The 24098-nt window shown below is 34.3% G+C and overlaps 1 protein-coding gene across 3 annotated transcripts in view; it reads left to right on the top strand.

Moving 5' to 3' along the window:
- LOC144971241 (calnexin-like) overlaps window positions 1-19336 on the top strand; it is a 45042-nt gene extending 25706 nt beyond the window's left edge. For 2 of the 3 annotated variants that reach the window (XM_078911795.1, XM_078911796.1), the window contains exons 18-21: window positions 2570-2701; window positions 5931-6143; window positions 11613-11647; window positions 12476-14155. In XM_078911795.1, the coding sequence (XP_078767921.1) occupies window positions 2570-2701; window positions 5931-6143; window positions 11613-11647; window positions 12476-12518 (423 nt within the window). In that variant the 3' untranslated portion in view covers window positions 12519-14155. Of the gene's footprint in view, window positions 1-2569; window positions 2702-3545; window positions 3675-5930; window positions 6144-11612; window positions 11648-12475 lie in introns of all 3 variants that reach the window. The other variant, XM_078911798.1, reaches the window with a different exon arrangement.
- The last annotated feature ends 4762 nt before the right edge of the window (window positions 19337-24098 follow it).

Here is a 24098-nt window from a genome sequence, read left to right as displayed (position 1 = left end):
ATGACTTGGTGAGATCCTTATTTTCTCTTCCATAGTACTCCATGCAATGAATTATGTCCAAATATCAGTTTAGGAATAAAATATAAACCATTAGACGAAAATAATACTAATATTATTTTTAAGCATTTAACTGATTTGAATATTATGAGTTTTGTTCACATTTGAAAGCCAACTTTTTATGGCTTGATAACTTTTTTCTATACTTAAATCCCTTACGATTCAAGTCAAAATTATATTTTTTTATGACTGTTAGGCATTATAGTTTGAAGATGTATACGGTACTGCTTTTGTGTGGTTGTCTCAGGAAATGCCGACTTTATAGTGTCATATACGTGTGAATGTTTAGGGTATTCTTGCATGTTGAATAAGTAATATGATGTAAATTCAAGTTCTCCTTTTGTGCACAAGTGAATGTGTTAACTTTTTATAGACTGAAGCGTCCAGATATATATGGCAGTGATTTCCCAAAAATTAAATGATCTGCTGTGGTATGCCTGTGGTGTTGTACTGATTTGACTCTGGTTGTTAATCAATTGTTTTATCTCTAAATTTGACTGACTGGAATTCAGTGGTATATCAGATGACTTTATAAGACAATGACTATATGTGTTTTCTTAGAGGAAAGGAGATGATTCTATATAACCTGTATGGACAGTGTGTTCGTTTTGAATGTAGTTGGTCAATAAGGAGAAAAAGGTTACTACTTGGAATAAACTATATGCCCTCATAATTTTGAATCCTCTTTTGTCCACATACTATATCCGTCTGTTTGAGCAAATCATGTAATTTAACCGTACCAGTACTTAGTGTTAGTTGTAATTGATGATTGATACTGCAATATTTGTAGCATGTCCAGTAACCTTGTTGGGTGATTGAATTTTTTCTTGTAAAGAAGTCATACTTTATAGGCAGATTGATAGTAAATTGAGATATTGACATCATACACAATATTAGTTTTTAGTCTTTACTGGTCAATAAAATGTGTTATTTTACCACATACAGACATAAATCATATCAGTTTACTGTTATGAACAACACAACTGTTTGAGAGGAACGGAATTGGTAAAAAACAATATACAGAACTTACAAAACCATGAATAAATCAAGAAAATCAACTGCCAATATGATAATATTGCACAGGAACATAGATGCATATATGTGCTTTTGATATTTATTAAAATTCTTGAGATACTGCCGCTGAGTTTTGAATAACAAATTTTTTATTTAAGTGCACCATAATTTACAAGCACTTAAAATTAGATCAACAATTTGTGATATCTAAAGAAAACTATTAACCACAAGAATGTCAAATTTTCACTGATGTTTAGAAAGACAACTGATTTTTCAAATCAACATAATAAAGTGAAAGAGTCTGTTATTGTTTTCCCGCTATACAGACATATGATGAGACCATAAATATCCATAATTGCCCCCATTGGACATGGTACTGCCTGATACCAGTTGAACTCCAATGACCTCATGCAGGTAGCGAGCAGGGAGGGTTATTGGTCCCTTGGGAGTTCCAACTGAAATAGCGCTGATTCCACGCAGTGTACCATGCATCATAAGTCAAATTAAAACATGGTATTAGCCGAGTAGAATGCCACTTCTCAACATAGTCTCTGCCTCTCTCAAAGCCACACTCCACCATTGTGTAAGGACATGTATCCCATCCTCGTAAAACTGAGTTAACTGAACTTTGAGCCAATTTTTCACAAATGTCTTGGTTTCAAAATGATGTCCCCTCATTGCCTCATTCAGTGGACCAAATAGATGTAAGCCCAAAAGTGTCAAGTCTGGTGAAACAAGAGGATGAGACAGCATCGCCCATCGATTGCCTCCATTTTCCTGACACGTGTGGGGAAGGACATTTTCATGAAAAAACAGTGTTCATTCCACCTCCAAATCTGTTTTACCTTGACGAATTATTGCTTTCAGTCACTTCTAGGTCTATTTGTACCTGCTATCTCATCAAGAGAATTTCCCCTATCAAATCTAATCAATGCTTCTGTCTTTATTTGATTCTCTGGGTTGACACTGCTTGGACAGCGACCATCACGAGATTTGTCAGATAAAGACATGGTTAAGAGGGTTTCAGATTAGGAGTTGGATTGCATCTCGTTTTGTTCTGAATGACGAGATACATGTTCCAACATCTAAAAACGCTGCCTCTACAAAATGCCCAAGTTTTATCAACTTTCCCAGGGCATTTTAAAATGTTACTTCCTGTCGCTGATGGACATTCGTGGGGGCAGCCATTTTGGACTACCACAACTTTGTCAAAATTCTACAAAATAAAAATTTTCAACTTTTAGTTTAAAGAGTACATGTGTAAGTTCAGTTGAGCCAAATATGCGTCACATGAAAAAGAAATGAACTCAGGAGATTTGTCCCATTACTTTTTGACTCACCCTCACTGTGTTGACTGCAGATGTTAGCCATGATGATAATGTTCATAAAAAATAGGTGTAGACTATTAATGGCTTTACACACTTATTGTGATGTGGGGGAAATTTGAAACTCACATATTTTGTAATTTGATGCTGAAGTTGATTATAACTGTCCTCAGCAAAGCATACTGGAGGCAATCAAAAACATGACAGATGAACGACCATGGCTGTGGGCTGCCTTTATTCTTGTAGTAGTCCTGCCAATAGTACTTATCATTACCTATTGCTGCTTCAGCGGTGCACCGGCCAAGGTAAACTGCTGGCCTCAGATGAAGGACAAAAAGAGGCACTTTCCCCTACACCTTTTAATGTTGTGGTTTTGAGGCTTCAATGTTGTTGCATAACTTCTATGTCTGTATAATTGTGTATTTTTTTCTTATATTCTGAATGTGGTTTTATTTCACTCTAGTCAATAGCATTTTTATTTTTATTTTTTTCACTTTCCATTTTATTTCTCAGAACTATGTTCAAATATTTTACTTCTTAGTTATTTTTCATTCACCCGTCTACTCACAAAATACTGACAATTTTGGAAAGAACAAAAAAGATGAAATTGCTCGGGTCAAATTAAGAGCTCTCGTTGCCTTGCATCAGATCTAAAATTGACTTGGCTATGTTGCTGTCTCACTTTGTTTTATTCAAGTATTTTACTTCTGAGATATTTTTCATTCACCTGTTCACTCACAAAATACTCACAATTTTGGAAAGAAAAAAAATAAATGAAATGGCTAGGGTCAAATTAAGAGCTTTCATTACCTTGGATCAGACCTAAAATTATACATTAGCATTCAATTTTTTTCTTTTTAAATTTGTCTTGCATACCTGTGGATCCTCTTTTTGTTTTTGTGTTGTTTGTTTAGATATATCCTAATTTGAACAGAGATGACGCTCAATGAGGTGTTTTCTGCATGTACCTTTATTTTTTGATTTTATTTTTTAAATTCTCTTTCTTGCAGCCTTCTGTCAAAGTGTGATGCAGACAACCTGTATGTACGGTGTGATTCCTGGTCTACAATTTTTTCTTCTTCTTATGACAGCCTTTTAAATGCTTATCCTTTGGTTGTGTTTATGTTTCTCTCTATTATTTGTGTTTAGGGCTGGTGGGAAGCAATCAAAAGCTCCACTGAAGGTCGCCAGTGGCTATGGGGTGTCTACGTGATGGTCATTCTCCTCCCCATCGTCCTGCTGTCCATTTGTTTGTGTCCCAAGTCGGGTCCTCTCCAGGTGCCGTTTCCATGTTATGCCAATCTACATCATCATCATCATCATCATCATCATCATCATCATCATCATCATCATCATCATCATCATCATCATCTTAAAGAATGTAACCACTCATTTTAACTGCTTGCAACTCTTTTGCTTCTCAATTGTCTCATTCTTTTATCCATTTCATCAATCCTAAAACATTCTCTAACCCGTCCTCAATTTATTTCCCCTGTGGCTTTCTTTTATCATTTAAGATATGGATATTGGTTTCACAGTTCTAATCTGTAGTGATCAATTATATAGACTTTCTACACCCCCTCTCCCCCCATCCTTTTTCTCTCCTTCTCCTCCCACTTCTGCCTTACTGTACTGTCAACTCAAAGGTTAACTTTGCCTGAACATGTTTGAATATGTTATAAGGATTATATTACTAATATCTGTATTGCTTTCTCTTGTATTATTATTTAATGGCGTCTAATATTCTTTCACATCTTTTTTGTAATAATATACTGAATCAGAGATTCTTCATTCATTCTTTAAATTATTCTTTGTTGTGTTAATAGTTTAGTTTTATCTTGTGATTTTATTTTTAGAATTTGGAATTTTAAACATTACGGTTCAACAGAAATTATTAACTTGGTATTTACAATTATTTTCAAATTGTTCTGTAGTTTTGTCATTTGCTTTATTTATGCATTTCAAATTCCTTTTGATGTTTGCCATGAGGACAAAGTTACCCCACTTTTGTATTCATGTTTTTAAAAAGAAAAAGATCCATAAATATAAATAGAAGTGCAAATTACATTATTTTTTAATTGTTAAAGTCACAGTAGTCATTTGATTTTTTCTTAGGTTCAGGGTTCACTTGATTGCAGAACTAATTCTTCTTCTTCTTCTTCTTCTTCTTCTTCTTCTTCTTCTTCTTCTTCTTCTTCTTCTTCTTCTTCTTCTTCTTCTTCTTCTTCTTCTTCTTCTTCTTCTTCTTCTTCTCCTTCTCCTCCTCCTCCTCCTCCTCCTCCTCCTCCTCCTCCTCCTCCTCCTCCTTCTTCTTCTTCTTCTTATTCTTCTTATTATTATTATTACATATTAGATACATCAGTAACTTGGTTATAGTCTAAGCAAGAGTTGTCAGATTGTTTGATTACTGTCTTGTCAATTTGGTTTATGTCAGAATGTAATGATATTATCATCACGATCATTCTAATTCTATCTTCATGACTATACAGAATTCAATGATTCTTCTTCTTTCTTTTACAAGTGTTGTTTTGTAGTTTTATTGGTCAGAATCAGTCCCAAAAAAGAAAACCAAACAAAACACAAAACAAACCAAAACTAGCATATTAAAGAGATTGTGGTTCTTTACTACTGTATCTCATGGATAACTTTGCTAGAAAAATCCCACCACATCCAGATTCAAATCTTTGGCATTGGAAAAAAGGGCAATTTAACCTGTTAGCGGTGGCAATCACATTTTGATACTTTGCTTGAAGAATGTGATAAAGTATTTTCTCTTTGATACAATCATTGCTATTTTATTTCTGTTTTAAGTTATCACATGGAATTTAATATCGGGCACATTTTTTTGACATTTCTAATCTAGTCAATGTATAGTAAATAATGCATGCAGTTGTGTTCCTCCTCGATTAATTCTTTACACTTTCACCAATAATCCAGATTCTATGCATTTCAGTGTTTGATCAATTTTGTATTTTCAAGTTTAATAGCATGGTTTAGTTACAAGCTTCTGATTGTTGTAATTCCAATTTTGCCTCTTTTTGTTGTTTGTTTTTTAAAAAGAATTAATGATTATAAAAACTTTCCTTGTCATAAGTTTAGGCTGTATGCATTTATCCCTCAAATTTGGATATTTATTTTAATTAATTTCCTTTTATAATATAAGAATCATATAAAAGGGTGGTTTCACTTTCATTTAAATGTGATTGAAATCAAAAGAATGTTTGAAATGCCCACTTTTAATGTTTATGCTTGTATATGTGTGTATGCCAGTTTTGTGTTTGGCTGATTGACTTTTCTTTCTTCTTCTTTTTATTTTTAAAAATTTTATATATATATATATATTTTTTCATATGTCTTTATTATTTTAAATAACTGCCATAGGTATGGTCATAAGAAGTTTAAAAACATTTTTATTTTAAAACTCATACGTTTCGATAAAAATATTGATGAGCTACTGTAGAAGTTTAATTTTTATTATGAACTGTCATTCAAGTATCTTACGAATTATTGATATATCTTTGATTCCTGTTACAGCCAGAGGATATTGATGCACATAGGAAGAAATTTGATGATGTAACACCTGATGTGAAAGATGATGAAGAAGGAGATGAGGCAGAGGGAGAGGGCAGTCAGGAAGAGGACAGGGACAAGGGTGCAAGAGGTGATGGGGATCTGGAAGAGGATAAGGAGGATAGTGCGGTGGAGGGAGCTGATGAAGCTGGTGATGGGCCGGACGATAAGACTGAGGTCAGTACAATTTTTGAAATAAAAAAAAGTAGTTTTGTTCTGTTGTCGTGATTATAACAAATATGATATTTTTGCTGCAAATCCACACATTTTTATGTTGTTTTTTTTTTTCTATTTTGGAGGTGTGGAAATAATGATACAGGTTAGGAAGACCTCAGGTGTGATTCAATATGAAAACAGGCCAATGCTAATTAGGAAGAAAACCACTGTGATCAATTGCCAATTGAATATAGAATTTTTTGTAGTTAAACTTGTAACACCTAAAGGCCATTTCAGCACCTTAGAAACTTTTGATGGTTTCCAATCCAAAGACACAGTTAGATATATTAAGAGCTCAATGCCTTTGAGAGAAAATGAGACTAAGTGGAATAATCCAAACATTAGTTTCAACAAAAATTATCCCACTATCTGGCAAAAGGCCTCCCAAAGTCTCACACAAATGCTGGCATGGCATTCCCCTCAAAAAGGTTATGCTGAGTTGGTTTCTATCACTAATAATCACACTAGGAAAAAATATCACCTCTCAAATAAAAACAATTACAATCAACTGACTCATAAAGATTTTGACATGAACGATAACATTAGATTGGAAATTCATGAGTGATTTAGAAGCTCTGTAAATATATCTTAAGTGGGTGCAGATGTAACTTCCTGTGGTAAATTGTTCCTATCTGTGATGGTCCTGGGCATGGGTGAAAGTTCGCCGGAAAAATCCGGCATGGCTGGATTTTTATTTTTGAAAAAGAGGTCTCGCCGTTTTTTTTTTGTCTGGCCGGAATTCGAAAATGAAATAAACCGGCAACTGTCGCCATAAAAGTAGTTTATATAATTAACTGCACTTCTGTTTTTTCCTCTTATTGGTAGTTGCAGGATTTTTTTTTCTGAGCACCTGCCTTTGCAGGATTAATATCATTGAGTAACTTTCACCCATGGTCCTGGGGTAAAATGAGAATTTTCGGAGGTCTTTGGTGGATGTCAGGGGAATGAAACTGTCCATATGTGAAGTCCTAGATGTTCGTGTTGGTGTTTGGAGGTCAGGATTTAAAATAGCTACCAGATTGTTCTTTATCTTTTACATTGTGGTCAGGAGTGCTGCTTTCCTCCTAGTTTGGCGTGACTTCCATTCAAGTTTTGTCAATCATGCTGCTCAGACTTGGATGTTTTCTCATAATTTCCTGTAACAAAATGAGCGGCTCGTCTCTGTACTGCCTCCAGTTTATCAAGGTGTCTTGTGTATGGGTCCCAAATAGTGTATGCATATTCAATTTGTGGTCGAACTAATGACTTGTATGCTAATGATTTTAGACTTGTTGATTTAATCTTTAAATGTCTTCTAAGGAAACCCAGGGTGCTATTTGCTTTTGTTGTGATGTTGATGTGCTCGTCCCATATTAAGTCAGAATTTTATTGTTATTCCTAAATATTTGGCTGATGTTATGTGCTCTACTGTGTGGTTGTGCAGCTTGTAACTGCATGTAATTGGAGATTATTTTCTGGAAATGGAAATGACATTGCATTTCTCTGGATGACTCCTGCGGTGCCTCTGTTCCCAAACTGCCAGTTTATCAAGATCATATTGCAGATTTGCTCTATCTTCTTGTGATTTTATTATCTGTAAAAAGGTGGACTTTCGATTCAAGAGCATCTGCCGGGTCATTAATATAAGAAAGAAAGAGAAGGACCAAGGACTGAGCTTTGTGGAACACCAGATTTAACTGGGACAGACTTGGAAGATTCACCGTCAATCATACAGCTTTTCAGGAAGTTGCCAATCCATCTGTTGATTTTTCCATTTATCCCATACTGTAGAAGCTTGTAGTACAATATGTTATATGGTCAACTTTGCAAAGACCTTGGAGAAATTCCATTATAAGCACATCAGTTTGTTGGCCCTTCTCAATAGACTTTGAAACGTCATCAATAAATCTGATTAATTGTGTTTCACATAAGCGCCTGGACCTAAAACCATGTTGGAGTTCATCTAAGATGTCATGCTTATCTGTGTATTTCATTATCTGGCTGACAATGATGTGCTCAATAAGCTTGCTTGATACAAGTGAGAGACACTGGGCTGTAATTTGAAGGAACTGTTCTCTGTCCTTTATTATAAATGGGAACTACATTAGCTGTTCTCCAATCCTCTTGGACTTCACCCGTGTCAAGTGAGCAGTCTGCAAGCTCTTTCAAAACACTTGCTTGGATGTTGTCTGCTCCATCAACTTTTGTAGGATCCAAGTTTCGAAGAAGTTTTGCAATGCCATCTTCCGTGACATCTATGTATTCTATCACAGGCTGCTTTTCATTGATGTAACTGCTTCTGTTTGCTATGCTGTTTCCTGCAATTTGTTTGAGAGTCAACGGTTGCTCTTTAGAAAAGACAGACTGAAATTAGGCATTTAGGGCTATCGCTTTGTCAAATGCTGTGGTGAGGAGCTTTCCATTGCCATTGATTGAGGCTAACCCATCACTGTCCATTTTTCTGTGTTTAATGTATTACCAAAAGTTTTTTATATCAGTAAATTGGTTTTCCTTTTCATCAGGGCTAAACATGTCCTCAACGTATTTTTGACATAACTCCTTTTATACAAGATGTTCCATAACTGTGTATTTCTCTTTGTAACTGTGATCATTCATATTTTTTATACCTTTTATAACACTGGTCATGCTGGTTTATTATCTTTCTAAATCGACTTAATGATCCACGTCAGGCTGTTTTTGCTTTTACACGTTTTATGTAGTATAAATTTACTGATTCCTTTCTCTAGAAAATGTTTTAATTTTTGCCAAAGTTCTTCAGTGCTAAGTGTTGGCATATTTAAAAACTCTTTAGCTGTTTCAGTTATTTCATTTTTTAGACCTGCCCAGTCTGCTTTTCTGTGGAGAGGGATTTTTCTGTACATTCTTTTTTTCGGGTTCATGTCAATCTCATTGATAACTGCATCACGGTATGAGATGCCTGGGATAACACTTTGATGGTTTATAAGACTGGGATTATTGGTGATCATTAAATCTAACATGTTCCCTACACGAGTTGGTCCCTCTATTAGCTGAGTGAGCACACTGTCCTCTTAACATATTCAAAAAAATATTGTGTAGCTGTGCAAAATGTGTCTTTCCTTTTAATGTTTTAGTTTTCCAGTCACAACCTGGAAAGTTAAAATCTCTTATTATGAAGGTGCCATTGGTGATGGTGTTTATTTTCATTAAATCTACATTTCCTACACGAGTTGTCCTCTATTAGGGTGAGCACACTGTCTCTTACATATTCAAAATATGTGTAGCTGTGCAAATGTTCTTTCTTATGTTTTAGTTCCAGTCACAACGGGAATTAAATCTCTTATTGAAGTCCTTGTGATGGTTTATTCATCAGCAATTTTTGAATACCTCCAAGCTTTCTTCATCGCCCACATTGGGTCGATAGTAGGAACATCTGTAAAGTGTCCTGGAACTTTCAATTTCAATTTTGACCCACACCTCACACTTTTCCTCCAGTTCTGGAACTACTGGGCTTATGTACTCATGGCTGATAGCAATAAAAACATCCCTGCTATTAAGGTTATAGTCTTTGCGATATATGTTGACGTTTGATTGGAAATATTTTTTGTCCTGAATAGATGAATCCAACCATGACTCAGTGATAATATCTGGTTTCTCATTGTGCACAATGTTAATAAATGACGCATGTTTATTTTTAATTGATTGACAGTTTATATAACATTAAGATTTTGGTATGGTCTTTGCTTCGTGCCTGAAAGATACCTAGTTCGAATTTCCAGTGTTATTTGGCCTTCAGCAAGCCACCTCTCTGTAGCTCAATTTGTGGCGCTGTGCTGACACCTGGGTTATTCAAGTCTTCTCTTGAAATAGGCCCTAAGACAAAATTTTGCTTGAGGATGAATAAAGAGAACTTTATTATTATTTACTTTCTCATGGTTGGATTCATCTGTTCAGGACAATGAATATTTCCCATCAAAAGTCAAGATATATCGCAAAGACTATAACCTTAATAGCAGGGATGTTTTTGATATGTTACAAAGGGTTGATGTTTGTGAGTGTGTGTGTGCACGAGCGCGTGTGGTTGGGGGTGGGGGGTGAGGTAGTGTTTCTGTATCACAACATTCTTTTACCATGGTGGCCAACCATAATCATGGCACGTGGCATTGGAATTGGAACTCTTGGCGAAGTGGTAAGAAAAAGCAGAGAGGTGCCTTTTATGCGAAACGGCAATGGAGTGTGTGTCAATGGCTGTGAGTGTCTGCTTGTGTATCATACTGCATACACACACATACAGTGTAGACAGATACACGCATAAGTAACTGTCAATGTTACATCAGTGGTCGACATCACGGGCGCATAAAAAACAATTTAAGTAATTAATTAATTAATTTTTCTTATCTTGGCTGGGTGAAATTAGTTCGAGGAAACCATGTTTGAAGTTAAAATTAGTTTGAGGAAGGTCTGGAATGATAACAAAGAATAATAAGGGAAAAAATTGGGACTTTCGAATGAGTTTGAGGAAATCGTGTGTTTGAGGAAACCATGCTGGGGTGTATGTGTACCCATTGCTTTGATAGAAATTGTTGACAAGTTGTGGTGTAAAACTGCACTATTACCATGTGAGTTATGCGAGTTGTCTTGTCTGTAATTATTTAGTGTCAACAATTGGGACATCAATCAGTGTCATTGTCTTTTTTTCCTCCTCTGCTTTGACTATCTTGACAAATCATATTCGTCAATAAGTTGGGGACTCCTTGTGTGGTTTTTACTCCGTGTGTTATGCAGGGTAGGTGATGGGATTTCACGTTTTGAATATGGCAGGTGTATTGAGTCACTGTGTGGTGTGATGGCAAGGTGAGTTGTTGTCTTGTTTGTTTCAGTGTCAGCTTTAATGGGAATGGTTGACAATGTTGAGGTGATCTGTGCGTGAACTGTTTTCTCTGTGGCCTATTGTTTTTGACAGTTTCAATCATCTTTTGTTTTCTCTTACCGCCTCTTGGTCTCATGACCATTTTTGATGGATATTTATAGAGATGATTCCCATTCAACACATAAAAATATAAATAAATAAAATGTCCAGAGATCGAAAATGTGTAAAATTTGTTTTAAAATGTCTTAATAAATTTAAAATATTTGGTAAAAATCTACAATTTCAATACAAAAGTGTACTTGATTGTGATATTCTGGAGTACCCCAATTATAAAACGCAGTGCAAATTATCTAGTAATCACAACAATCACAGAGCTTCTAAAATACAGCTGTGCCTATTAGGCGTGTAACATGTATGCTCTCATTGTCTTATGGTTGTTTTTAATTTTAAATTGATTTGGAATAATTTTAATTCATTGTGAAGTACAATTTAGCCATTAAGGACAACTGCATCCAGTAAATCAATTTATTACACAGGCTTATGAAAATTTTGTAGTTTCTCTTTTTTACATTAATTTTTGAAAATACTCTTTGTATTTGTAGGAAGATGAAGATAAAGAAGCTGGAGACTCTCCAAAGTAAGTATCTCTAGTAAATTACAGTAATGTTGATCTTATTAGTCCTTTACAGTCACAAGACCCACCGAGCCACTGTCTATCCTTGCTTATTTAGTATTAAACGGACAATAATGATTACTTGCTACCTTTTAGATAGAATGCTAGCCATCAGACCTAACAGATCCAGTTAGCCAATCACGACTGGGTAGGCAGAAGAAATAGTGAAAAACCCTTCTCTTAAGGGCATACCTAGTTGCCAGCTCAAACCTTATTTTGGATTGTATTTTAAGTCCAAAACTGTACCTCTACACCACAGCACAGCTACATATAGTTTCATTGAGTTAATTAGAATTTCAGTATTGGTCTTAGCAGTTCATAGTTGTTTCAAATAAAAAATGAAGTGAGTCCATTGTTGGAAACAAACATGTATCATTTCCTAATGACATGCCAATGCCCCCAAGTTAGAAGACCCTTTCCAAATTACCTTTACTTTTTCTTTTGCCTGCAGTCAGGGTTTTTTTTTCTGACCCCATTGTCCATTAAGTATGATCAGAAATTATTAATATAAAGTGACAAATTAGTGAGCAGACACTGGTGTAAGATTGAAATCTGGAAACATGTGTACGAAACAGTGCAAAACAAAGCAGAAATAAAAATACAAGAAAAATTATATGAAAACATCAAACTGCTGATTACTGGTCATACATGCTCCAAATACACCATAGAGGTTATTTGATAGTTTGGACAATTGAATACCCATATTCTTAACTGTTGCAAAAAAAATTGTCAGCTTACGCATTGCTGTTGTTATATAAAGTCTGCTTATTCATTCATTAATTTATTCACCAGGAAACAGAATAGTCCTAGGAGGAGAAAAGCAAGGAAGGAATAAAGCCTATGGTTGATGAGAGGAGTGCCTGTTGTGTTCTGGGAAGGAATGAATGGAGAGATTCATCTCTCACTCACTCAATAAATTGAGACCAATCAAAGTGTACCAAAGTTGTTCAAGTTGTCTATATTGTACGTAGTCAAGTCAACCATGTATGTAGATGCACAGAAAGAGAAGCAGATATAAGAGACTAAATTAATACTTACCTCTTGTTCAAATACTAGATTGATTAAGTTGTGAATTGTGTTGTGTAAAAATAATACTTTGGTCATCATGATTCAAAAGTATGTTTCTAGTTGTTGATGCAGAGACTAAAGTGTTTTGGATTGAAGCATGTGTTGTGTTTTGTGTCTGAACATTTATTGAGATGCTTTCTCATTTTGTCGGCCATTCCACCAGTCACTTTGTGTCTTGAACTATATATATATTTTGTTTGTTTGTTTGTTTTTGGTGAATTGATGATAGAGTATGCAATAACGTTCTTACCTTTCTATTTGTATTTATTTCATTATATTAAAAAATATGTGAGAGTTATTTTTTTATTTTTTTTTTTTAAATTATAATTTTGTTTTGTGTCTTTGTCAGTAACATTCTAAGTGTTTCAAATGTTGAAATAACGTCATTGATTCGCTCACCCATTCTTATTCAGGGGTAAGAGCATATTTGTAAGCTTCCAATGTATTTAAGTATAATATATATTTAACACATTGCTATTACATTTCTACAACTAATACACCATTTTCATTCACCCATGGTATAAAAAATCCTCTGATTTTCTTTTTGTGTTTACCACTTCATCTTATATTTTTATATTTATGCTCAAGAGTGATATGTAATTTTCATCATCTTGGCCACGTTTAGAATTAACCTACTTGAATTTTTGTCTTCTTCTTTCTAATGTTGTTATTTTATCCTTTCATTTTGCATTATTTCTATTTTGGCTATTAATTTTGATATATTTTCCCCTTATATTTTGATTAAGATATTTTTGCCCGACCGCTCTCGTATTTCACACTACCTGGGCCTCATCAGCTTTCTTGTGATATCAAATGCGCTGTGCATTACGAACAGCTTCCATCTTTTGTGCATCTAAGAATTAATTATATGATTTTTATCTCATGGGTGTTTTTTAAATTTTATTTTTGGAGGGGGGAGAGAGATGTACCATTCTTTTTTAAATTAAAGAAGAATTCTTTGAGAAAAGCAGAATTATTTATTCCTATGTAATATTACGCTTCGAGTTCGATCCTTACATTTCTTTGATAGAGATTGAAGAAGTTCATTTAAGGCATGCAAATAATGAACTCTGATTGAGATAAAAGGGATGCTCTAAAAGCCTCATAAAGTATGTTCTTGTACATTAGATCATCATACTATTCATTTTATCTTGTCCTAATTCATCCCTTATCAAGCCATGCACAATGAACAAAATGGTAGTGTATTTGCTTGAAATGACATCATTTCCTCTGAATTTGTGAGTGAATAAATGAAAAATTGTTATTTTATCATGTGTACCTGTGACCTATTGTAGAAAAAATGTTTCATATGAATTGCTTACCAATTTTCTTTGAAACATTTGTGATTTAATTTACAGTAAAAACAACCTAAACCAAAATCTGCCAAACAAAAACAAAAGAAAAGATTTAATACAAAACAAAACAAACAAAAAAGTGAAATCTAAAAAATGTTGATTTACAAACCACCACTGACCGAATACTGAAAAAAAAAGAAAAAAGAAAAAATTCTCTTGTCCTTGACAATAAAATGAAATCTATGCAAGGCCCTTAATTGGTATTGGTACCCAAGAAGTACATTATTCCAATTATTTTTATCACTCAATAACTTGAGGAATAACTTTGTACTCGTGAATGACCACATGTCTGTATCAGCTTCTAATTTGTTTTGTCAATATATTAGAATTAGACTGATTGAAAAATACTAATTCCTGTGATTGGTTTAACTTGTTTTACTGTAATTTCAACAACAAAAAAAAAAATAAAATGATAATAAATCATTTATGCAAAGGTCATGTTTAGGTAATTTGGATGAAAACCTTCTCTGCTTAAATCAATATTTTAAATAAAATCTGGTTTTATTTGGAATGGTATATCAGGAATCTATTGAAAGCTGGTTTGCTTTTTTTTTTTAAAATTTATTTATTATTTTATTTTTTTGACAACTGACCTCCCATAGTGGGCAGGGAGGTACATACTGTGTCTTCTATCCCCCTATGTCTGTTTTCCAACATGCTTTCTGTCTTTGTCTTGGAATGAGATTACTTGGTTTTGTACTAGCTCTGGCCTGATATCCTGGCTGGGAGGGAAACAGTAAAATGTATAGTTAGTTTTGGGAGATGATATTTTTTCCCCTTGTAAATCATCTCTCTGTTATGCACTGTATTATGTATTATATATATTTTATTTGTAAACATTTGAGTGTATTCCTCTTAGTGGGGACCTGTGCCTGTGTCTGGATGAGACTTTTAGGTGGTCTCAGACGAAGTACTTTGATAGTGTGCTCTTGGAATCTACATCTGTTCCCTATTTGAACCAATTCCCCTTTGTCTTACCTTTTCTTGGTTGCTTTAATTGTAATTCTAGAACTTTTTACTATCCCATTTTCTTCCTTTTTACTGGCGCTGATATGACCTTAATGTGTTGCAAACGCCGTAAAACACTTAAAAACAAAAACAAACATTAGTCTGACAAAGTTAGTGGTTTTTATTGATTATATGACGAAGATGAAAAATTCAGATGACAATTATTTTCAGCTTAAACACAAGTACAACCTCTCCCTTGGCTATCCAAAGAGTGAGGATAGCCAAACATATAAGATTCAGGATTTTTTAAATTACCTGCACAGTAAACAAAAGTTATTCAATTTTATTTTTCATTTTTCTTGAAAGCGACATCTCTGCATGTATTAGGTCAGAGATGCACGTCGACGATGATATTGACATCATCAACTTAAATAATAAATGCAATATGAGCTATACAGATTTTACAAATTTGTCTTTTAATCTTTCATTCTTATCTAGCCAGCAAGATAACTTGTTTCAGATTCCATGTTGTAATCAGATATTACTTTCCTACTTTTGTATTACTCCAGTATTGTATATATTATGACATTGCCACTTTTTGACACCTAAATTTCCTATATTTTGGGGACCCCTTGATCTCCTATGGCAGGCAGGAAGATCACTCTTGCAGTCTTTTCTATCCCAGTATATCTGTTTTCCTTTTCTACTTGGTTTTATCCTGAACTTGGCCTGGCCCTGGGCTGAAAGGGAAACAGTCAAATGTATATTATTAGTTTCGGGTAAATATATTTTTCTTTTCAAAGTCCCTCTCTGTTATATAGCATCATAGTTTTTAAAAAATGGGTTTATGGATATAATATTTTGTATGTATGCAAGTGGGATTGTTTCTAAGCCCATTGATAGTTTGCTTTTGGAATATATTTCTGTCCCTAATTTGAACCAGTCCCATTTGTCTTTTCTTTTTTGGGTGCTTATAAATCTAGAATTTTGTAACTACCAGTATTCCACCTTTTACCTGATGTTAAAATGACCTAGACATATCGTCGGAAAACACTTAACAACAAACTATCTTTCTTTGAAACGAAAAAGGAGAAACTGAATGGGGCCCCTATAATTTGTGAGGTTCGCTGGGAGGTCTTACACTATTTTTTTTCTCTGTCGCCATATCTATTGTTCCACTCAATGCCACTTTCTGTCTTTGTTCTTGACTGAGCCTTATTTGCTTTTAACAAGGCCCTGACCAGGATCTTTTCCAAAAAATGAAAACGCACGTATGTCTGTGGGAGATAAATTTTATTAAATGTAAATCTCCCCACAGTATATTTTTTAATATTTAAATTATTCGTTTTGTAAGCATTAGAATGTATGGCAGGGATCCATAGACCACAGATAGATTGTTTTTGGGTTGGTTTTTTAAATTGTTATATGTCCTCCTTTTTCTCACGTTTTTTAAGGTGCGTGTTAACACAGATAAATTGTAATATCTAAAATATTTTTACCATGTCATCATAAACCTCACCACCACCGCCCCCCATCTCTCTCTCTCTCTTTTAGCATATAAATTTTGACATGTACGATTAGACTTCTAAATATCAAAGAAACAAAGGAGGATAAAAATATAATTGATTGATTCTAGTAAGTTAAATTGTAATTGGCGGGTGGTTGGATGGGAGCATCACCCTTGAATCATATACCTATGATGTTCGCATGGGTATACGATCCGATAGTGATGTCGTTTCTTCTTCTCTTTACTAGCCTATCCTGCTTCTTTGGTTTGTGATTGTATTTTTGACAGGGGATATTTTTTTTTCTGTAAATCTTCTGCCTGTTTGTTCTTGGTTATTTATAATTTAGCTTATGATATCTTTAGGTTATGATTTTGATTTACATTTGTACTATTTTTGTTAGATTGCTTGTTTTTTTGTTTCAGCGGTCTCTCATATAACCTCAATTGTGTTGGAAGAGACCTAAAGCAACAAACAAACAAAAAAAATTGTAATTGTTTTATTTTTTTTATTATTATTTTCCATTTTTATTTGTTGTACATGTGCAAAGTTAAAATGTTTACAGTTTGTTTACAATAATAAGAATTTTGTCTGGAAATGCAAATTACATTAATGAAAGGACTCTGGTTTAAGATTTGCCATTCCATATCATATATAAGTTTATACGCTGATGCAAAATTATCTGTAATTGCTCTAATCTGAGATGAATAATTTTGTTTGATTGGTTCATTAAAAAAAATTTATTTGCCAAAATTGAAAGTGACCATCTCCTATGTTCTCCATTGTCAGATGAAACTATCCACATCATTTGATATCAAGATAGATCAAGTACTCTTTTACACAAACTGCGTAAAAAAATCCTGGGTCAAGTGAGGTGGGGATTTTTGTCTTAGGTACATAGGTACATTTTTTATACCATCTGTTCTGTTCTCCCTTTTATAAAAAGCATAACATCTTATTTTAACCTGAATGTAGAAAACTCTGTTTTGCTCCTAAAAAACAGAAATTTAGAGAGAATCAATGGAATTTATTAAAGGTCTCTGTTTCTCAATGATTTTGACAAGCGAGTCATAAAAGATAGTTTAAATTAATTTTAAAAAAACACCATTTGCTCATTTCAGTCACTGTCATACCATAGCAATTCATGTTTTTCTGGTTTTTGATTGAAAATCCAATTACTATACGCGTACTTGCTTTTTGTTTTAGATATTTTCTTTTCACAAAGATTGCTATAACAATTGACTTATTGACTTAAGGCCCTTGACTTCCTAATCATGTGATCAAGATGTCTCAGCTGCGTTTCTAATTGCCTGTGTCAATTCCTTCCTTATTTCATAGTCTTTTGCTTTGGGGTGCAAAGGTCAGAAATCCGGATTTGATTTTAGTTCTGTGTGATTCTGGAGGTGCATTAGGTCTGTGTCTAAGACAGAATTAATCGAAGTTGGTGGTATGCCTTCATATTTCTTACGTCCTAAAGAAAATTCAAACTTTATACTGAGTTGTCCCAAGAGTTAAATATTGGAAATGAAATGGAAGCATGGATGGGGCAAGGGGTTGAGTTGGAGAGAAGTTCACTGGCATGGGTTCCATATGGCTTGATCTCTGCATCTACAGTACATTTTGACCTCTGGGTGAGGTTCCTGACCTCCCATAGTGGGCAGGGATGCACTTACTGTGTCTTCTATCCCCCTATATCTGTTTTCCAACATGCTTTCTTTCTTTGTCTTGGAATGAGTTAACTTGGTTTTGTCCTGGCCCTAACCGGATTCCCTAGTATGGAGGGAAACAAGTCAAATGTATAGTTAGAGTTTTGGGAGATGATATTTTTTTTATCTTGTGATTGTAAATCATCTCTTTGTTATGCACTGTATTTGTTTTACATACATAATTATATATGTAAACATTTGAGTGTGTTCCTTTACGTAGGGACATGTGCTTGTGTCAAGATGAGACATTTAAGTGATCTCAAACTAAGTACACTGATGGTAGTATGCACTTGAAATCTACATCTGTTCCCTATTTGAACCAATTCTCCTTTGTCTTACTTTTTCTTGGGTGCTTTAATTGTAATTCTAGAACTTATTTTACTGCCCAATTTTCTTCCTTTTTATTGGCACTGATATGACCTAAATGTGTTACATGCTCGTAAAACCCTTAAAAACACAAACATTTTGACCTTCATTAAATGTTATCATCAATATCATTTAATATCCATAATTCATAAATGTATCTTTATGCAATGATGATGTAAAAGTAGTTTTGTCATTGATGTGTGGATAGTCAACTGAACTTTTATGTGGATACTTGGGGAGATGAATTGGTGTTGTGAGGCATCACTGTCTCTGGAACGGATGTATGTGCGTATTGTGTGAATTGCTTCCTGGTGCAATTGTATTGTGAGGCATTTCTCTGAAAATGCTGTACAAGTGTTATTTTATGAAAATGATTGCCTAAAAATCTTAAAAGTATTTATTATGCAAATATATGGGAAGTGAGAAGGTGATGGTGAAAGTGTGTTTTGTTTGAATTTGGATTCAAAATCTTATTTTCACCTTACCAGTATGGTTTATGAATGCTGTTGAAGATGATTTCCAAAATTCCGTAATTTATTTTTGATTGACGTATTGTTTTGTTTATTACACATTGCTTTTCCTGTATTATCTTGTTCTTTATTTGCAGTCAGTTAGGTTGTTACTTCACTGTATGTTCTTTTATGCTTTCAGATTTTTCAAAGCCACTTAGTTGAAAATTAATTAAAGTCGTAAATGTTACACAGATTTTGACTTCAATAACTTTCTCAATTTAAAAAAAATAATAACTGGATGGGGTTCCCGATCTCCCATAGTGGGCAGGGAAGTACTTGCTGTGTCTTCTATCCCCATGTATATCTGCTTTTCCAATTGCTTTCTGTCTTTGCTTTGGAATGATATTACTTAGTTTTGTCTGACCCTGGCCGGAGTCCTTGGCTAGAAGGGAAACAGTTGAATCAGTTTTGGGAGATAATATATTTTTCCTTGTAAATCATCTCTCTGTTCTGTACTGTTATTTTTATTTTTTATTTTAAATATGTGATTTGTAAACATTTGAGTGTATTCCTATCAGTGGGATCTTGTGCTGGTGTCTGGGTGAGACTTTTAGGTGATCTCAAATTAATTAAATTGATAGCGTGCTCTTGGAATCTACACCTGTTCCCTATTTGAACCAATTCCCCTTTGTCTTACTTTTTCCTCAAGTCCTTTTAATTTTACATCTAGAATGTTTTTTACTATCCCATTTTCTTCCTTTTTACTGGCGCTGATATAAGCTAAATGTGTTGCAAGCGCCGTAATACCCTTAAAAACAAAAACAAACATAAAAATAATTTTTAAAAGTTTTGCGTTTATTATAACTTTCAGAAAACTTACTATATGGTCTCCTAACAGTAACAAATGATACAGGAACCAGCTGTGGGTAGAATTCCTCTTAGCAACTGTTGAAGTGGGCTACTGGAGGGTCTTCTGTCTCCCTAATCTGTTGTACCTAACTCTGTAGCTTTATGTCACTGTTTGGGAGTGCTGTGATTTGGTTAAGCCCAGACCCTGGCCATAGACATGAGATGGAACGGTCAGATTTCACATTGCTTTCGATAGAACGAAATTTGCTTGTTTCTGGAATCAACTTCAAAAAGCTAATTCGTCCATAAACAAAATGCCATCCCATATATTATCCTATTGTTCCAAGTGCCCATCTCAGTCGAGCGACTTTGTGCAAAGGGGTCAGCTTTGGTAGAATTACGGGTTTGTGACCAAACCAACAGGTGCGTATCAATGCTTATGTGAAATAAATATCTGAACTATTTTTGGTGTGCTTTTACAACATGTACCTTTGGTCATGACCAGTTTATCCGTCCACATCTGCTCCTCACTTGTGTCAATCAAGGCATACTATACGTCAACAGAAAGAAAAAAGTTGTCTAGTTAAGATATATCACATTTATGGGAGATAATGGTAAAGGGAAATACAAACTATCTAGTTTCTTTTGTAAATGACTATATACTGATTTGTAAACATTTGAGTATGTTCCTCTTAGTAGGGACATATGCTTGTGTCAAGATGAGGTGATATCAAAGTATTTTGATAGTGATAGTATGCTCTTGGAATCTACATCTGTTCCCCATTTGAACTATTCCCCTTTGTCTCTCTCTCTCTTTCTGGGGTGCTTTAATTGTAATTCTAGAACTTTTTTACTACCCACTTTCTTCCTTTTTACTGACGTTGATATGATCTAAATTTGTTGCAAACGCCGTAAAACCCTAAAAAATAAAAACAATCCATTGTGTCTGTGAGTCTGGTGGGCCAGGCTGGGAACAGGGATAGATTGTTTCGGGGATCTTGAAACTTATTCCTTTCTATTGTCCCTTTCCTAAGGTACCTGTGACCAAAAGGTGTTGCAGACACTGAACTCTAAATCTGTTTAAATGTCCTTTTGTGTTATACACAATCTGAAGTTAGCTCAAAGTGTTGTATCAGAGGGAAAAAAGGGGGCTTCCTGTCCGAGTCAGCGGGTTCTATATCCATACCCTTGCTGTATGAAGTTTTGTGCCCTTGTGGAAATGAGACTCGTTTGATTATGGACCCTGTTTGGAGTCTGTCCTGAAACAGATGGATTTATTAATTATTTTTTGGAGAGAATATACAGGGGCCATAAAGTCGCTCCCTGATTTCAAAGACTTATTCAAAAATCGTTGTAGATAATATTTTCATCTTGTTTTCACCATCTTCTAAGGAAAAGTCCTACATTTGTGCTTTTTATTCATCGACCTTCATCACATCATCAAATTTAGCAAAATGAACATGAACTTAAAAGACGTCATTATTCTCTCATATTTTGAAATTACAACAGTACGACAAAATAATCTCAAGGTAATTTGATTGCATTAAACGAAATCGCCAAAAGTAGCTCAAAAACGTTCCATAGCCAAGTTTGGACATTCCAGGACATGAAAATGATTTAAAAAACAGGTGTTCTAAATTTGCTGAGAAACAAAGTGAATGTTTGGTATTGGCAGAAAAGAGTTATAGGCCCATCTCGTTTTGCAGTGAAAATAAATAATGTAAATATCTTTTTAGATATGGCGGGTGGTTGGATGGGAGCATCACCCTTGAATCATATACCTATGATGTTCGCATGGGTGTTCGATCCGATAGTGATGTCGTTTCTTCTTCTCCTTACTAGCCTATCCTGCTTCTTTGGTTTGTGATTGTATTTTTGACAGGGGATATTTTTTTTCCTGTAAATCCTCTGCCTGTTTGTTCTTGGTTATTTATAATTTAGCTAATGATATCTTTAGGTTATGATTTTGATTTACATTTGTACTATTTTTGTTAGATTGCTTGTTTTTTTGTTTCAGCGGTCTCTCATATAACCTCAATTGTGTTGGAAGAGACCTAAAGCAACAAATAAACAAAAATTATTTTTTTTAGATATGCTAACATTTTATGCAGCATCCCAAATTCATGAATATTGGCCAAAAATATTTTTTTTCAGAAAGACTGTTTCTTCAGTTCCTCCACTTTGAAGACAGGTCATTCGCGAATTTTTAAACAGGTTTTCAGACTGATTGGGGAAGATGGACTCGATTGCCTGGCCGCCAGGGTCACCGGGCATTTCTCCGTATGATTAATTTTATGGGGCTACATCAGAGTCATTGTTTATGCAGCTCCCATACCAGATGTTGCACTCTTGCCATGTAAAAAAGAGCCGTAATTGAATCCACTGCTCCACAAAAGCTACAAAACACTAGAGTTGAGTAAAACATAATGGGTTTGTTTTTTTTTAATGCGCCTGGTGATTTCGACTATTTAATGGCATTGACAGCTGCGTTTGTGTTTATCGTGTGTATCTATCTGCACTGCGTGTGAATGTATACAATATGATACACATTATGCGTACACACACACACAGCCTCTTACCCACCCGATCACCGTTTCGCATAACCGACACCTCTCTGCTTATTCTTAGTACTTCATCATTCGTTCTATTCTCAATACCACGCACCATGATTGGCTACGGCGGTAAATGAATGTTAACATATATCAACAACTCCCCCCCCCCCACCCCCTCACATAAACAATTTGTAATATATCATATATAAATTTATCTCCTTCGAAATATCACTATCATTGAAATAAATGAATAATACAGTTCTCTTTTTTTCATCCTCAAGCGGAAATTTGACTTAGGGTCTATTCCAAGGGAAGACTGGATTAACACTAGTGTCAGTCGCAGCGCAGCGCCGTAAATTGAGCTAAGAAAGAGTGGCTTGCTGAAGGCCACATAACGCTATGGATATCGTACTAGGTATCTTTTGGGTGAGTAGCGAGGTCTATAATGCCGAGCCTCATCGCCCCCTCCCCCTTTCCATCAAGTCGTTTTGGCAAGGTACTGTTTCCTCGAACTACGGTTTCCTCGAGCTTATTTTTTTTTTTGCTTGTCCCGAGGCGTTCCAGGAAACCTTGCTGGAGTGTAATATGATAATGATACTACTACTACTACTACTACTACTACTACTACTACTACTACTACTACTACTACTACTACTACTACTACTACTACTACTATACTACTACTCTACTACTACTACTACTACTATACTACTACTACTACTACTACTACTACTACTACTACTACTATTACTATTACTACTACTACTACTAATACTACTAACAATGATAATTAATGATAATGATGATGATCTGATGATCTATTATTTCTATTATTATTATTATTATTATTATTATTATTATTATTATTATTATTATTATTATTATTATTATTATTAATATTATTATTATTATTATTATTATTATTATTATTATTATTATTATATATTATTATTATTATTATTATTATTATTATTATTATTATTATTATTATTATTATTATTATTATTATGATTATTATTATTATTATTTTTATATTATTATTATTTGATTATTATTATTATATTATTATTTATTTATTATTTATTATTATTATTATTTATTATTATTATTATTATTATTATTATTATTATTATTATTATTATTTTATTATTATTTATTATTATTATTACTATTATTATCATCATCATCATTATTATTATTAATCATCATCATCATCATCGTCATTATTATTAATATTATTATCATTATTCACCACTGTCGTTCATACAAACCTCTTTCGATGGCTCTTTGAGTCCAGTGTTTGCCTGTGAGTTCATTCTAATTTCCTTCGTTGCTGTTTCTGTAACGTTTTTTTTTCTCTCCCTAGGATGGGATTGTTAGCCCTACGCCAAACCCCCAGTCTTGGAGGACCAGGATTTATTTTAGAGATTCACTCATTGGCTTGTTCTCTCCCGTGCAAAAGAGTCGTGCTCACCCTTGCTTTTATTTTGGAGTGTCCTCCTTGGCTTGTTGCTCTCCCGACTCCAAGCTATGGAGTCCTTTCTATCCTTGGTTTAATTTTGGAGTGACCTACTCCTAGATTGATTGCGATCCCTTGCTTACTAGCTCTATCTA

Source organism: Berghia stephanieae, chromosome 4 (assembly GCF_034508935.2).
Source record: "Berghia stephanieae isolate SIO BIC M18660-M18661 chromosome 4, UCSD_Bste_1.3, whole genome shotgun sequence".
NCBI lineage: Eukaryota > Metazoa > Mollusca > Gastropoda > Nudibranchia > Aeolidiidae > Berghia > Berghia stephanieae.
This window is presented reverse-complemented; position numbering and strand designations above follow the sequence as displayed.